General features: G+C 45.7%; 1 protein-coding gene and 1 non-coding gene across 3 annotated transcripts; both read right to left on the reverse strand.

Annotated features, from left to right (window-relative positions):
* Positions 1 to 1,863: 1,863 nt before the first annotated feature.
* On the reverse strand, positions 1,864 to 2,940 carry LOC101598829 (keratin-associated protein 10-8-like). 2 transcript variants are annotated; one of them, XM_045150903.1, is made up of 2 exons: positions 2,566 to 2,940; positions 1,864 to 2,367 (listed from the first exon to the last, which is right to left on the reverse strand). In XM_045150903.1, exons 1-2 carry the CDS (start codon positions 2,938 to 2,940, stop codon positions 1,864 to 1,866), a joined length of 879 nt encoding a protein of 292 aa, XP_045006838.1. The 2 variants fall into 2 exon arrangements, with proteins under 2 accessions (XP_045006838.1, XP_045006839.1); XM_045150904.1 differs by having other exon boundaries at positions 1,864 to 2,181; positions 2,449 to 2,940.
* A 6,272-nt stretch (positions 2,941 to 9,212) lies between these two features.
* LOC123461101 lies at positions 9,213 to 9,319 on the reverse strand. Its single transcript, XR_006637419.1, has one exon. It is a non-coding gene; the product is annotated as a U6 spliceosomal RNA (small nuclear RNA).
* Positions 9,320 to 13,551: the final 4,232 nt, after the last annotated feature.

The raw sequence follows: 13,551 nt of genomic DNA on the forward strand, positions 1-13,551 counted from the left end.
ACAGGAAAATATTTTAATATTTTATTTATTTGAGAGAGCAAAAGAGGCAGAGAGAGAATGGGCACACCAGGGCATCTAGCTGCTATAAACAAACTCCAGACCCATGGGCCCCCTTGTGAGATCTGGCTCACGTGGGTCCTGGAGAATCGAACCAGGATCCTTTGGCTTTGTAGGCAAATGCCTTAACTGCTAAACCATCCCTCCAGCCCCAGGAAAATATTTTTTAAAAGTAAAACTTGTTTCATAGTAACAGGGAAAGAAAGCAAGCTTCTTGGGGAGGAGGGGTCTTCCAGAGCTGGAAAACCCCACTTTCCATGAGAATCGAACCTTTATTGAATGGGAAAGCCTGCCCATCCCATGTGTGATTGATTGGCTTGAGTGACGGTGAGAGACGCTGATTGGTTTGCTGGGAATCGAGTACTGCGCAAGGCTCAGGAAGCTTGTCAGGCCTGCCCACCGCCGCCAGGTTGGGGAAGAAGGAGGAGTCAGGGCCGCCCTGGCCTTCTGCATTGCCAAGGGCTCCTTTTCCTAGTCTGCAAGAGAGCTGACTCTAACAGTGGTTCACCTTGGTGGCAAGGGTGTCCCAGGCCATTTGTGGCAGCCAGAGAGAGCCTGTGGCTACCCAAGGCGTCTGGCATCCTTCCTCATCTTTGTGGGAGGCTGAGTAACTGACCTCAGGGAGCTGCTGTGGCATGAACCCACAGGCCACTGTGCCACACAGTGAGTGATCTACAGATGCCAATGGAGACAGTCCTCAAACGAATCAAAGCAGGGACACGGGGAAGAAGCAGCGAGGTACCCAGGCCTGAGAGACCAGAGGCGGACCCCCAGCGTGGGAACGCTTTTGTGAGCCAAACAACCCCTGTGCGAGTTCGGGCGTGTTGTCAGGAGAGGAAGGAAGGTGGGCAGGGCATGTTTGTGCCACTGCGCGGAGTCTGAGGAGCTGCTGGGCTGGACAAAGTGATCTGATTGGCTCAGTAACAAATGCCTGGTCTAGGTGGACAGTGTGGGACAGTCCTCAGGTAGTCACGGACCAAGCCACTCCTGCGGGTGACCAGCTCTGGGAGGCCCTGAGTTGGTGGCCGAGTGTCCAGCAGAGGCCCTGACTGTGCTGTGGTTCCCCGGGGAAGGTGGCCGCTGTGCCTTATGATAGGTGGACTCAGCTACCACGTCCTGGACACTCTGTGGTGAGAGAGACTACTGCCCACTAAACCGTGTGCCCTAACAGCACGAGAAGTAACAGCTGATCTTCACGGTCAACTTGATGGAATTTGGAGTTGCCTGGGAGACAGGCCTTGTGAGTACGTATGAATGTCAGTGAGATGTTTCAAGAAAGAGTTCCCTTGCCCTGAGTGTGGCACTGCCATCCCACAGGCTGGGAGTCAGGGTGGAATAAAAGGGGGAAAGAAAGAAAGCATGGTGGACAGGCTTCTCTCCTTCCTGCTTTCTGGCTGCTGTGACGTGGCCACTCTGCTCCCCTTTCCCACCATGATGGATGGAAACCTGGGCAGCTGTGAGCAAAATACATTCTCTTTCTGTAAGTTCTCTGTGTCAGGTATTTGGGCACAGTGATGAAAAAAAGTAATCGAATGCAGAGGAGGGCTGCCAGGAGGTCAGAAGAGTTTATTGGAGCCCATACACTGCTGACAGGCCGACACTGAGGGCAAGCGACCCAGAATAGAGGGACAGGGAGGAGGGACAGTGACCCAAGGACAGGAAGGGTTCCCAAGAGGCGGTAGGAGAGGCCATGTCAGCATAAGGGACACAGGGGACTCTGTCCAGGGAGGAACCATCCATTCCATTCAGGAGCAGACTGAGGAGGCTGAGAGGGCCCAAACATACTGGCCCCCGGGGTCAGGTCCATCAGCAGCTGGACTTCAGGCCCGAGGAGAGGCCACAGCAGGCCTGGCGGGAGCAAGCGGGGCGGCAGAGCAGGGACACGCAGGAGGACGGGCGGCAGCAGCTGGGCTGGCAGGAGGAGGCGCAGCAGGAGGAGGTGGGCACACAGCAGGCGGGTCTGCACACGGGGCGGCAGAGCAGGGACACGCTGGAGCAGGGCTTGCAGCAGACGGGCACACAGCAGGACGGCTGGCAGCATGAGGACTGGCAGCAAGAGGAGGACCCAGAGCAGACGGGGGTACAGCAGACGGGCTTGCAGCAGACGGGCACACAGCAGGACGGCTGGCAGGGGGAGGACTGGCAGCAAGGAGAGGACCCAGAGCAGACGGGAGTACAGCAGACGGGCTTGCAGCAGACGGGCACACCGCAGGACGGCTGGCAGCATGAGGACTGGCAGCAAGGAGAGGACCCAGAGCAGACGGGGGTACAGCAGACGGGCTTGCAGCAGAGGGTCACACCGCAGGACGGCTGGCAGCATGAGGACTGGCAGCAAGGAGAGGACCCAGAGCAGACGGGGGTACAGCAGACGGGCTTGCAGCAGAGGGTCACACCACAGGACGGCTGGCAGGGGGAGGACTGGCAGCAAGAGGGCGCACAGCTAGACTGCTGGCAGCAAGAGGGCTGGCAGCATGAGGAAGCCCCACAGCAGACGGGCACACAGCAGACGGGCTTGCAGCAGACGGGCACTCCGCAGGACGGCTGGCAGGGGGAGGAGGTGCAGCAGGCCGGCTGGCAGCAAGACTGCTGGCAGCACGAGGGCGTGCAGGAGCTGGTGCAGGTGGGTTGGCAGCAGGGGCTGGACACACAGCTGACCGGGGTGCAGACCAGGGTCAGGCAGGGGGCACAGCAGCTGGGCTGGCAGCAGCTGGGGGCGCAGCAGGGCGGCTCACAGTAGCTTTCCTGGCAGTCATCCACCTTCCAGGAGGGCCCCGTGCAGACGCTAGGTGAGCAGACCCGGCTGCCGCAGCTCAGGTTGCTGGAGCAGACAGATGTGGTGGATGCCGCGATGACACAGGTCCTGGTGCAACAGGTGTCAGCCATGCTGGAGACGGAGCCGAGTGTGTGGTGTGAGTGTGTGGTGTGAGTGTGTGGTGTGAGTGTGTGGTGTGAGTGTGCATGAGGTGCGCTGTGCCTGAGGCTTTTATGTTCCTGCCAGGTGTTTCCTCCAGGAGTCTGAAGTCGTCTTTCTCTTCCTTATTGCTTAGGTTGTTACCAGACAGCCCCAGGCAGTTTGCACGTGTGCGTGTGTGCATGTGTGTGTGTCCTAACAATGAGCACCGAATGTCTGTGGCAAAGCCAGGGTCTGGGCACCTTGGGTCCCTTCTGACTTTTGGCTCCAGAGCCGCGGCAGGAACAGCCTCCCACACTCCCTGCCGCGCTCCTGTCCAGGGCCACCTCTCCCGCCGGTGTGTGCTTCTCTGCCGGCTCAGCCCAGACTCACTTCTTTGTCTCACAATTGCTAAGTCATACGGCAATCTATTATTTCTGGAGTTATTGGGTTTTTAATTTTTATTTTATTTATGAGGGAGAGAATGAGTGCGAGAGAGAATTTGCGCCCCAGGGCCTTAGCTGCTACCAACTCCAGGTGCATGTGCTCCCTGTGCCCATGTGTAAGCCTTGTGTATCTGGTTTATGTGGGTTCTGGGGAGTTGAACCTGGGTCCTCCGCCTTCGCAGGCAAGTGCCCTAGCCACTAAGCAATCTCTCCAGCCCCAGATTTTTGGTTTTTGATGTAACCTGATCTCTTGCCATGAAGGAGAGTGCTCTCCTGTGTTGGCCACCAGCACTGAGGGCCCTCGTCCATCCCAAAGGCAGTTCCCTCCCTACCACCTCTGAGGACCCCTCCCTTCCGGAAGGCGATCCTCTCTTCACCAGTTCTGAGGAGGCCCCCCACTTTGCCACAGCCGTGGCTTCAGACAGTACCCCAGTGGTTTCTTTTGCAATTGTTTTCATTTGTATCTACTACAACCTTACTTATATTGAATGGATATTGTTCCCAGCCACGTCTGTGTCGTGGAGTCATTTCCTTGTTTGTAAATGTTTGCTCGTGTGCTTCCCCCTCTTGGCACCGACGGCTTCCTTTGCTTGTTTATTTTTCTGTGCATCTGTCATCCACAACTCCACAACTCCACAACTCATTCTCCCGGGCTGCACTCCAGAATTAAAGACACCCAGAAACTGGTCAGCTCTGCTTATTTATTTATTGTTTCTGTAAACATTGCTTCCAGAGCTCTCTGCACTCATTGTCCAAGCTATGTTGGCCATTCCCACAGCCTGGGGCACAGCCATGGGTACATGGCTACCATCCTGGGGTCTCCCTGTACTGTTCCTGTGTGTGTTTTTGCTCCGTCCTTCTTCAGCAATGGATACATCGATCCCTGCACACTCCTTGTGTGCTTCCTGGGTTTATGCTCCTTGTTTTGGTGGAAGTACATCCTCCAGCAGCTTTCTGGAGATGTGTGCACGGGGTGCAAACTTCTGAGTCATAGCACAGCCTAAAATACCTTCGTTCTTTACTAATTGATAGTTTAGCTGGGCATAGTATTCCAGGTTGGGTCTGACTTCAGGATGTTTTGTGAGCGAGTGTCTGTGTGGAACAGTTCCAGAATCCCGAATGCTGGGGGGCCCTGCGCCGTGTCCCAGTCAGCGCAGCCCCCAACTTGTGCTTCTGCCCTCTCCCCCCTCACCCGCACTGCTGCTCCACATGCGCCTCTGAGGCTCCCGCGGATCCACGAGGAGCTGTATCCGTGCCACTGCACACACCGCTGGGTCACTCCATCCCCCCTTCTTTCTCTTTGTTTTGTGTTATAACTAACAAACCCTGCTGCACATTATTCTCAGGGATGGGGATTTGGATTGCTTCCTGATTTGGGAGAAGAGTCATAACATTGCTCTAAAAGCGCTAGACATTTTTGGTGGATATCCTTCACTTGATTTGTCTATCCTTATTGCTTACTAATTTATTTTTCCCATACATCCCAAAGTGGGATTTTTGGACCAGATCGTAGGCATGTGCATAGCTCAGTATATGCTGCCCGACAACTTACTGGAGAGATTTGTCTATGAATTTGTCCTTCTACAATTTCTCAGAACAAGGCACTGATGCCTTCTAAACTGTCATCTGTGAAGTGTGGGCACTAGCCTGGATGTTGCTGAAATAAGTTGCTCTTGGATTGTTGGATTTCCCATCCTGTAAGGGGATTGATTTGGACACTTGCTTATTTTTCTTAAAATTTTCTTTAATTTCCTAGAGATTTACAGGGATGTGCTATGTATCCTGAATATAAGCACTTTGTTGGTGCATGAAAAGGTGTAGGTGAACACAAGATTTTTGTTGGTACATGGGAGGGTTTGGGTATGAACATGAGGTCCTTTGGGTGCATGGGAGGGTATGGGCATGAATACAGGGCTCTTGTTGGTGCATGGTTGGGCATGGGTGACTAACCAAGGGTTCTCTGGTGCAAAAATAAAAACCCTTACCTGAGGTCTTTGCTGATTTACAGGCTAGCCAAATCCAAACTGCCATTGTAAGATTGCTGAGCCAGTACTGAGGACCATGGCATTGTGACTGTCAGGCAGGAGGCCATCTCCAGCCATCGCTGGCCATGGGACTCAGGAGAGCTCACCCAGGTCTGCGCTTGGTGTGTGAAGTGGAAGCCATGGTAAAAAAAAAAAAAAAATCAAGTAAGGGACTGGAGAGATGGTGTAGTGGTTAAGGCACATGCCTGCGAAGCCTAAGGATACAGGTTCGGTTCTCCAGGTCCCACGTAAGCCAGATACACATGCATCTAGAGTTTGTTTGCAGTGGCTAGAGGCCCTGGCGTGGCCATTCTCTCCCTCTCTCTTTCTCCCTTTCTGTTGTTAATAAAATAAATAAATAAATATAAATCTTTAAAAAAATCAAGTAAAGTTAAAGAATGATAGTGAGTGAATGAAATAAAAGAAGGTGAAAAAAAAAGAAGCAATTTAAACAAAGAGAAGAAAAAAGGGCTGGAGAGATGGCTTAGTGATTAAGGCTTTCCACCCTCAGGGCTTATGACCTTCCCCGCTGTAGGCTGTTCAGTACCAGGCATGTATTCCCTTCTGTGGAGTGGGCATCCAGTCCAATTTGAGAGCGGTTGGTTTTCCCCATAACGATTGCACCATTTACTGCACCTATTGGCTCATTTGGCATGGCCGGCCAAACTTAAGGTTTGCAGTGTCCACTGTTTATCTCCACTGATGACTTCCCTCTCCCACAGGGTTTCATGCAGTATAGCTCTTTCCCTCTTTCTGTCAGCTGGTCTACAGAGAGGAGGTTTTCAGCTCAGCGCCAGTTTGATTTTTCAGTGACCTTGTAGCCTAAGCATGTGGAGAAATCTGCTCATCTCTCCTCTCCTCCCTCCCTTGTAGCCCCTTTCTAGCTGACTGGCCTCTGCTGCCAATCTTTACTCTGACCACACACAAGTCTAAAGATTTGTAGCTAGGATCCACATTTGAGAGAGAACATGCAGCATTTGGCTTTCTGGGCCTAGGTCACCTCACTTAGTATAATCCTTTCCAGATCTATCCATTTCTCTGAAAATTTCATAATTCCACCTTTTGTTACCGCTGAATAGAACTCCATTGTGTAAATGTGCCACATCTTCATTGTCCACTCATCAGTGGAGGGACATCTAGGCTGATTCCATTTCCCAGCTATTGTGAATAGAGCAGCAATAAACATGGTTGAGCAAGTATCTCTAAAGTAGTAAGACAAGTCCTTAGGATATATCCCTAGGAGTGCTGTAGCTGGGTCATATGTTAAATCTATTTTTAGCTGTCTCAGGAACCTCCACACGGATTTCCACATGGCTGTACCAGTTTACACTCCCAGCAGCAGCATAGAAGGGTTCCTCGTTTTCATCCTTGCTAGCACTTATTGTCATTGTTTTCTTGATGATAGCCATTCTGACAGGAGTGGGAAGGAATCTCAAAATAGTTTTAATTTGCATGTCCCTCATTGCTAAGGATGTAGAACTTTTTAAAGATGTTTATATGCCATCTGTATTTCTTCTTTTGAGAACTTTCTATTTAGTTCCATAGCCCTTTTATTTAAATAAATTTTATTTATTTATTTGCAAGCAGAGAGAGAAGAGAGACAGACTGAGAGATGATGGTCACTCCAGGGCCTCTAGCCACTGCAAATGGACTCCAAACATATGAGCCTTTTGTGCATCTGGCTTATGTGGGTCCTGGGGAATAGAAGCCATGTCCTTTGGCTTCACAGGCAAATGCCTTAACCACTAAGCCATCTCTCCAGCCCTCCATAGCTTATTTTTAGTTGGGTTGTTTGATTTCTTATTATTTAATTTTTGGTATATCCTGGATGTTAAATCTCTGTTAGATGTATAGCTGCCAAGGATTTTTCTCCCATTCTGTGGGTTGCCTTTTTCCTATATTCACACTGTTCTTTGCTGTACAAAAGCTTTTTAATTTCATGAGGTCCCAGTGGTTCATTGGTGTTTTTTCTTCCTGAGCAACTGGGGTTATATTCAGAAAGTCATTGCCTATGCCAATATGTTGAAGTATTTCCTCTACTTTTCCTCTAGCAGTTTCAGAGTTTCAAGTCTGATATTAAGGTCTTTGATCCATTTGGACTTGATTCTTGCGCATGAGAGAGATAAGTGTCTATTTTCATCCTTCTACATATAGATATCCAGTTTGTCCAGCATCATTTGTTAAAGACGCTATCTTTTCTCCAGTGAAAGTTTTTGGCATTTTTTTGTTGTTGTTGTTGAAGATCAGGTGGCTGTAGCTGCCTAGGTTTACATCTGGGTCCTCTACTCCGTTCCAATGATCTACATGTCTGTCTTTGTGCCAGTCCCACACTGTTTTTGTTACTATGGCTCTGTAATATAGGTTAAAATCAGGTATGGTGATACCCCCAGCCTTATTTTTGTTGCTCAAAATTGTTTTGGGGCTGGAGAGATGGCTTAGCACTGAAGGTGCTTGCCTGCGAAGCCTAAGGACCTAGTCTCTCTCCAGATCCCACGTAAGCCAGATGCACAAAGGTGATATAAGTGCAAGGTCACATATGTGCACTAGGGTGGCACAAGCATCTGGAGTTCGATTGTAGTGGCTGAGGCCCTGACACACCAGTTCTCTCTTTCCCTAAAATATTTGTTTTGGCTATTCAAGCTTTTCTGTGTTTCCAAATGAATTTTAGAATCGTTTTTCTATTCCCATGAGAATGCCATTGGAATTTTTTTGTTTATTTTTATTTACTTATTTGAGAGTGACAGACAGAGAGAGAAAGAAGCAGAGAGAGAGAGAGAGGAGAGTGGGCACGCCAGGGCTTCTAGCCGCTGCAAACGAACTCCAGATGCCTGCGCCCCCTTGTGCATCTGGCTAATGTGGGTCCTGGGGAATCAAGCCTTGAACCGGGGCCCTTAGGCTTCACAGGCACGTGCTTAACCACTAAGCCATCTCTCCAGCCCTGCCACTGGAATTTTCATGGGGATTGCATTAAGTATGGATTGCTTTTGGTAAGATTAACATTTCCAAATATTGATTCATCCAATCTAAGAACAAGGGATGTCTTTGCAATTCCTAGTGTCTTCTGCTATTTCTCCCTTGAGTATTTTAAAGTTTTCATTGTAGAGATTATTCACTTCCTTGGTTAGGTTTGTTGCAAGGTACTTTATTATTGTTATTTTTTGTTACAGTTGTGAATGGAAGTGATTCCCTGATCTTATCCTCTGCATGTTTGTTGTTAGTATATAGAAAGCTACTGATTTCTGTGTGTTTATTTTGTATCCTGCTATGGTATTAAAAGTGCTTATCAGTTCTAACAGTTTGCTGGTAGAGTCTTCAAGGTCCTTTATATATAGAATCATATCATCTGCAAATAACAGGAATTTGATCTCTTCCTTTCCAATTTGTATCGCTTTTATGTGTGTCTCTTTCCTTATTGCTATAGCTAAGTATTCCAGTAGTATATTAAATAAAGGTGGGGACAATGGACACCCTTGTCTTTTTCCTGATTTTAGTGGAAAAGCATCAAGTTTTTCCCCATTAGGTATTATATTGGCTGTTGATTTGTCATAAATAGTCTTTATTATGTGGAGACATGTTCCTTCTATTCCAAGCTTCTTTAGGACTTTTACTATGAAGGGACGTGGGATTTTGTCAAATGCCTTTTCTGCATCTATTGAGATGATTATGTGATTTTTTTGTCCTTCAGTCCACTATATGGTGTATTGCATTTATTGATTTGCATATGTTGAGCATCCCTGCATCTCTGGGATAAAGCCTACTTGGTCAGGGTGGACGATCTTTTTTTTAACTTTTTTTTAAAATATGGAATGCTTCACGAATTTGTGTGTGATCCTTGCGCAGGGGCCATCCTAATCTTCTCTGTATCGTTCCAATTTTAGTATATGTGCTGCTGAAGCGAGCACGTTTTTAACATTTTTATTGATAACTTCCATAATTGTAAACAATATCCCATGGTAATGCCCTCCCTCCCCTACTTTCCCCTTTGAAACTCCACTCTCCATCATATCCCCTCCCCCTCTCAATCAGATAAAACTCTGTGCTTGTTATCGGTCTGTTTAAATGGTTTATCTCATCTTGATTTTATTTTGGTCAGTCATATAAATCAAGTAAATCATCCATTTATTTCAGATTTTCAAACTTCGTGGAGTATACGTTCTTACAATGTGTGCTCAGGATCTTTTGAATTTCTCTGGTATCTGTTGTGACGGTGCCTTTTTCATCTCTAATTCTATTGCTTTGTGTCTCTTCTCTCTTCTGGTCAATTTGCTAAGGGTTTATCAATCCTGTTTATCCTTTTAAAGAACCAACTCTTTGTTTCTTTGTGGGTTTTTTTTTTGTTGTTGTTGTTTCTATTTCATTAATTTCTGCCCCAATCTTTATTATTTCTTCCCATCTACTGATTTTTAGTTTGCCTTGTTCTTCTTTTTCTAAGGCCTTAAAGTGAAGCATTAAGTTGTTTACTTGTGACATTTTCTAATTTCTTTTTTTTTTCTTCTGCCTTTACTCTCAGCACTTAGGAGGCAGAGGTAGGAGGATTGCTGTGAGTTTGGGGCCACCCTGAGACTACAAAGTGAATTCCAGGTCAACCTGGGCTAGAGCTAGACCCTGCCTTGAAAAGCCAAAAAAGAAGGAAAGAAAGAAAACAGCCTTAAGGTATCTGATTAGTCATGTTAACCCAAATAGGCTGTTCCAGCCATGGGTCTCCATGCTGTGGGTTGCAGCTGCGCGAGCCTGGGCCTCTTGCCACAGAGCAGCAGTCAGTGCCAGTCGGGCTTGCCCACCTCCAATTTCTTCATATAGACACTAAAGCTATAAATTTTCCTCTTAGGACTGCCTTCATTGTGTCCCAAAGGTTTGGGTATGTGTGTTCTCATCATCATCTGATTCTGTGAACTCTGATTTCCTTTCTGATTTCCTCAATGACCCACTCAATGTTCAGTAGTACATTGTTTAGCTTCCATGATTTTGTGTATGCTGTGTAGTTTTGCTTCTTGTTGATTTGTAGCTTAATCTCATCGTGATCAGATAGAGTGCAAGGAAGTATTTCAGTTTTCCTGCATTTGTTAAGATTTGCCTTGTGTCTTAATATATGGTCTAATTTAGAGAATGTTCCATGTGCTGCTGAAAAGAATGTGTATTCTGCATTATTTGGACAAAATGTTCTGTAGACATCTGTTAGGTCCTTTTGTTCTATGAACTCATTTAATCCAGATGCTTCTCTGTTTTTTTTTGTTTGTTTGTTTGTTTGTTTTGTTTTTTGTTTGTTTTTTTTTTTTTTTGCCGGGATGACCTGTCATTCAGTGAGAGTGAGATATTGAAGTCACCAACTACAATTACACTTGGTGTTATCTGTGACCTTAAATCTAATAGTGTTTGTTTGATGAAATGGGAAGTACCAATGTGAGGTGCATATATGTTTAGAATTATAATGTCCTCCTGTTGAATTGTTCCTTTAATCATTATTAAGTGACCTTTATCTTTCCTCACAGATGTTGGTTTGAAGTCTATCCTGTCAGATATTAGGATAGCAACACGTACTTGTTTTCTAGGCCCATTTGCTTGAAATACTATTTTCCATCCTTTCGCCCTAAGATAGCTTCTGTCTTTTCTGGAGAGGTATATTTCTTAGAGGCAACAAACAGAAGGATCCTGCCTTCTAGTCTGCAAGCCTGTGTCTTTTAGTTGGGGCATTGAGGCCACTGATGTTAAGAGTTATTATTGAAAGGTATGAATTTATTCTTGCCATTTTTCTTATTTTACAGTGCTTCCTGTTTGTTTCTTTACTCCATTGTATTATTTGAGTATGGTTTGTTTTTCTCTATTTCCTCATGGTGTGCTTTCATTTCTCTTCAGCATGAAGGATCCCTTCAAGTGTTTTCTGTAGAGCTGGTTGAGTGGTCATATATTTCTTTAGCCTGTTTTTGTTGGGGAATGTCCTAATTTCTCTTTCAATTTGGATGGATAGCTTTGCAGGATGAAGTAATCTTGGTTGACAGTTGTTATCTTTCAGAACTTCTGGCTTTTAAAGTTTGTATTTAGTAATCTGCTGTTGTCCTGATGGGCTTGCTTTTCTATGTGACTTGATGTTTTTCTCTAGCTGCCTTTAATATATTTTCTTTTGTTTGTGTGCTTATTAATTTAATTATAATATGGTAAGGAGAAGTTCTTTCCTTGCTTTGTTTGTATGGTGTTCTAAAGTTTTCCTATATCGGTATTGGCATCTCTTTCCCTATTTGGGGGAAGTTTTTCTTTTATTATTTTGTTGAAAACACCTACTGTGTCTTTGGAGTGAAATGCTTCTCCTCCTACTATACACTGAATTCTTATGGTAGATCTCTTCATAGTGTCCCAACTGTCCTGAAATTCCCATTCATACCTTCCTGTTAGTTTATCTTTCTGTTTGTTGGGCTGTATTAGATCTGCCACCTTCTCATCTAGTTTAGATATTCTGTCCTCTCCTTGACCCATTCTGTTGGTGAACATTCTACCAAGTTTTTATTTGGCTTACTGTGTTTTTCAGTTCTAGTATTTCTGATTGGTTTTGCTTCGGTATTTCTATTTCCTTGCTCATGTCCTGTATTGACTCCCTTATTTCATTAAGTTGGTTTCCTGTGTTCTTCTTCAGGAGTTTGTCTTCTTCTTTGATTCCTTTGATTGTTTCCTTTTTATTTTTACATATGTTACTTATATATTTATCTGAAATCAGAGAGATAAAGACAGAGAGAGAGAGAGAGAGAGAGAGAGAGAGAGAGAGAGAGAGAGAGAAAGAGTGAGCATGGGCACACTAGGGCCTCTAGCCACCGCTAACAAACTCTGGACACACCTGCCACTTTGTGCATCTGGCTTTACATGGGTACTGGGGTATCAAATCTAGGTCATTATACTTTGCAGGAAAGTGCCTTGACCCCTGAGCAACCTCTTCAGCCCCTTCTTTGATTTATTTGAACATAGTTATAATCATTCTTTTGAAATCTTTGTCAGGCATTTCATCTAAATCAGTTTTGCTGGAAGTCATTTCTGATGGATTTATGATTTTTGGTAGAATTATATTGTCTTAATTTTTTGTGTTTCTTATAATGTAGAGATTTTTGCATCTTGAGTTAATTTGATGCTTGGGTTTTCTAATTATCTGCAGTATTCTTAGCTGTGTAAATCTGACATTATAGATCTTCAGGATAGGAACTTCAGGTGCCAAATGTCACTATTCTATTCCTCCCAGGGTAACAGCAGAAGTGGCCGCAGGTATGGGGTTTGCCTGGTATGCAAGTATTCTAGTAGGCTGGGTAGAGCAAAATATAGTCAAATTCTAAAATTCAACTGAGTAGTATACACATTCAATCAAAACTGGCATGGTGCCAGGCGTGGTGGCGCACGCCTTTAATCCCAGCACTTGGGAGGCAGAGGTAGGAGGATCGCTGTGAGTTCGAGGCCACCCTGAGACTCCATAGTGAATTCCAGGTCAGCCTGGGCTAGAGCGAGACCCTACCTCAAATAAATTAAAAAAAAAAATCAAAAAAAAAAAAACTGGCATGGTTTATTTGAGTACGAGTGGGCATTAAAACAGACCATCTAACAAAGTCCTTAAGGATGTGTGTTGCTCCATATCCTTAATCCTGTCAACTGAGAGGCCAAGATTTCTGGTCTGTAATGGGTTCCAGGTCAGCTTGGATCCAAGTGAGACCCTGCCCCCAAGACTGATAGAAGAAAAAGACAGAGAAAAGGTACTGCAAATCAGGAAGCAACAAAAGACAACCCCAAAGGGTTGGAGAGATTGCTTAGTAGTTAAGCCTAAGGATCCTGGTTCAAGGCTCAATTCCCCAGTACCCATGTAAGCCAGATGCACAAGGTGATACATGCATCTGGAGTTCGTTTGCAGTGGCTACAGGCCATGATGCACCCATTCTCTCTTTGCCTTTTTCTCTGTCACTATCAAATAAATAAATAAATAAAGCCAGCCCCAAAATACAGCTTACTTAAGAATGGTAAAGCTGACCATCAATCAAATCTAACACATATCCTGCCCTGACATGGAAGGTAAGATTAGCACTTCCCTTGAAGGTCTGTGTACTAGGCTTTGGGGCAGGTATTGACACAGTGTAAGAAGGCCATTACCTTTTGGAATGGCTTCTGGTCT

Source organism: Jaculus jaculus, chromosome 5 (assembly GCF_020740685.1).
Source record: "Jaculus jaculus isolate mJacJac1 chromosome 5, mJacJac1.mat.Y.cur, whole genome shotgun sequence".
Taxonomy (NCBI): Eukaryota; Metazoa; Chordata; class Mammalia; order Rodentia; family Dipodidae; genus Jaculus; species Jaculus jaculus.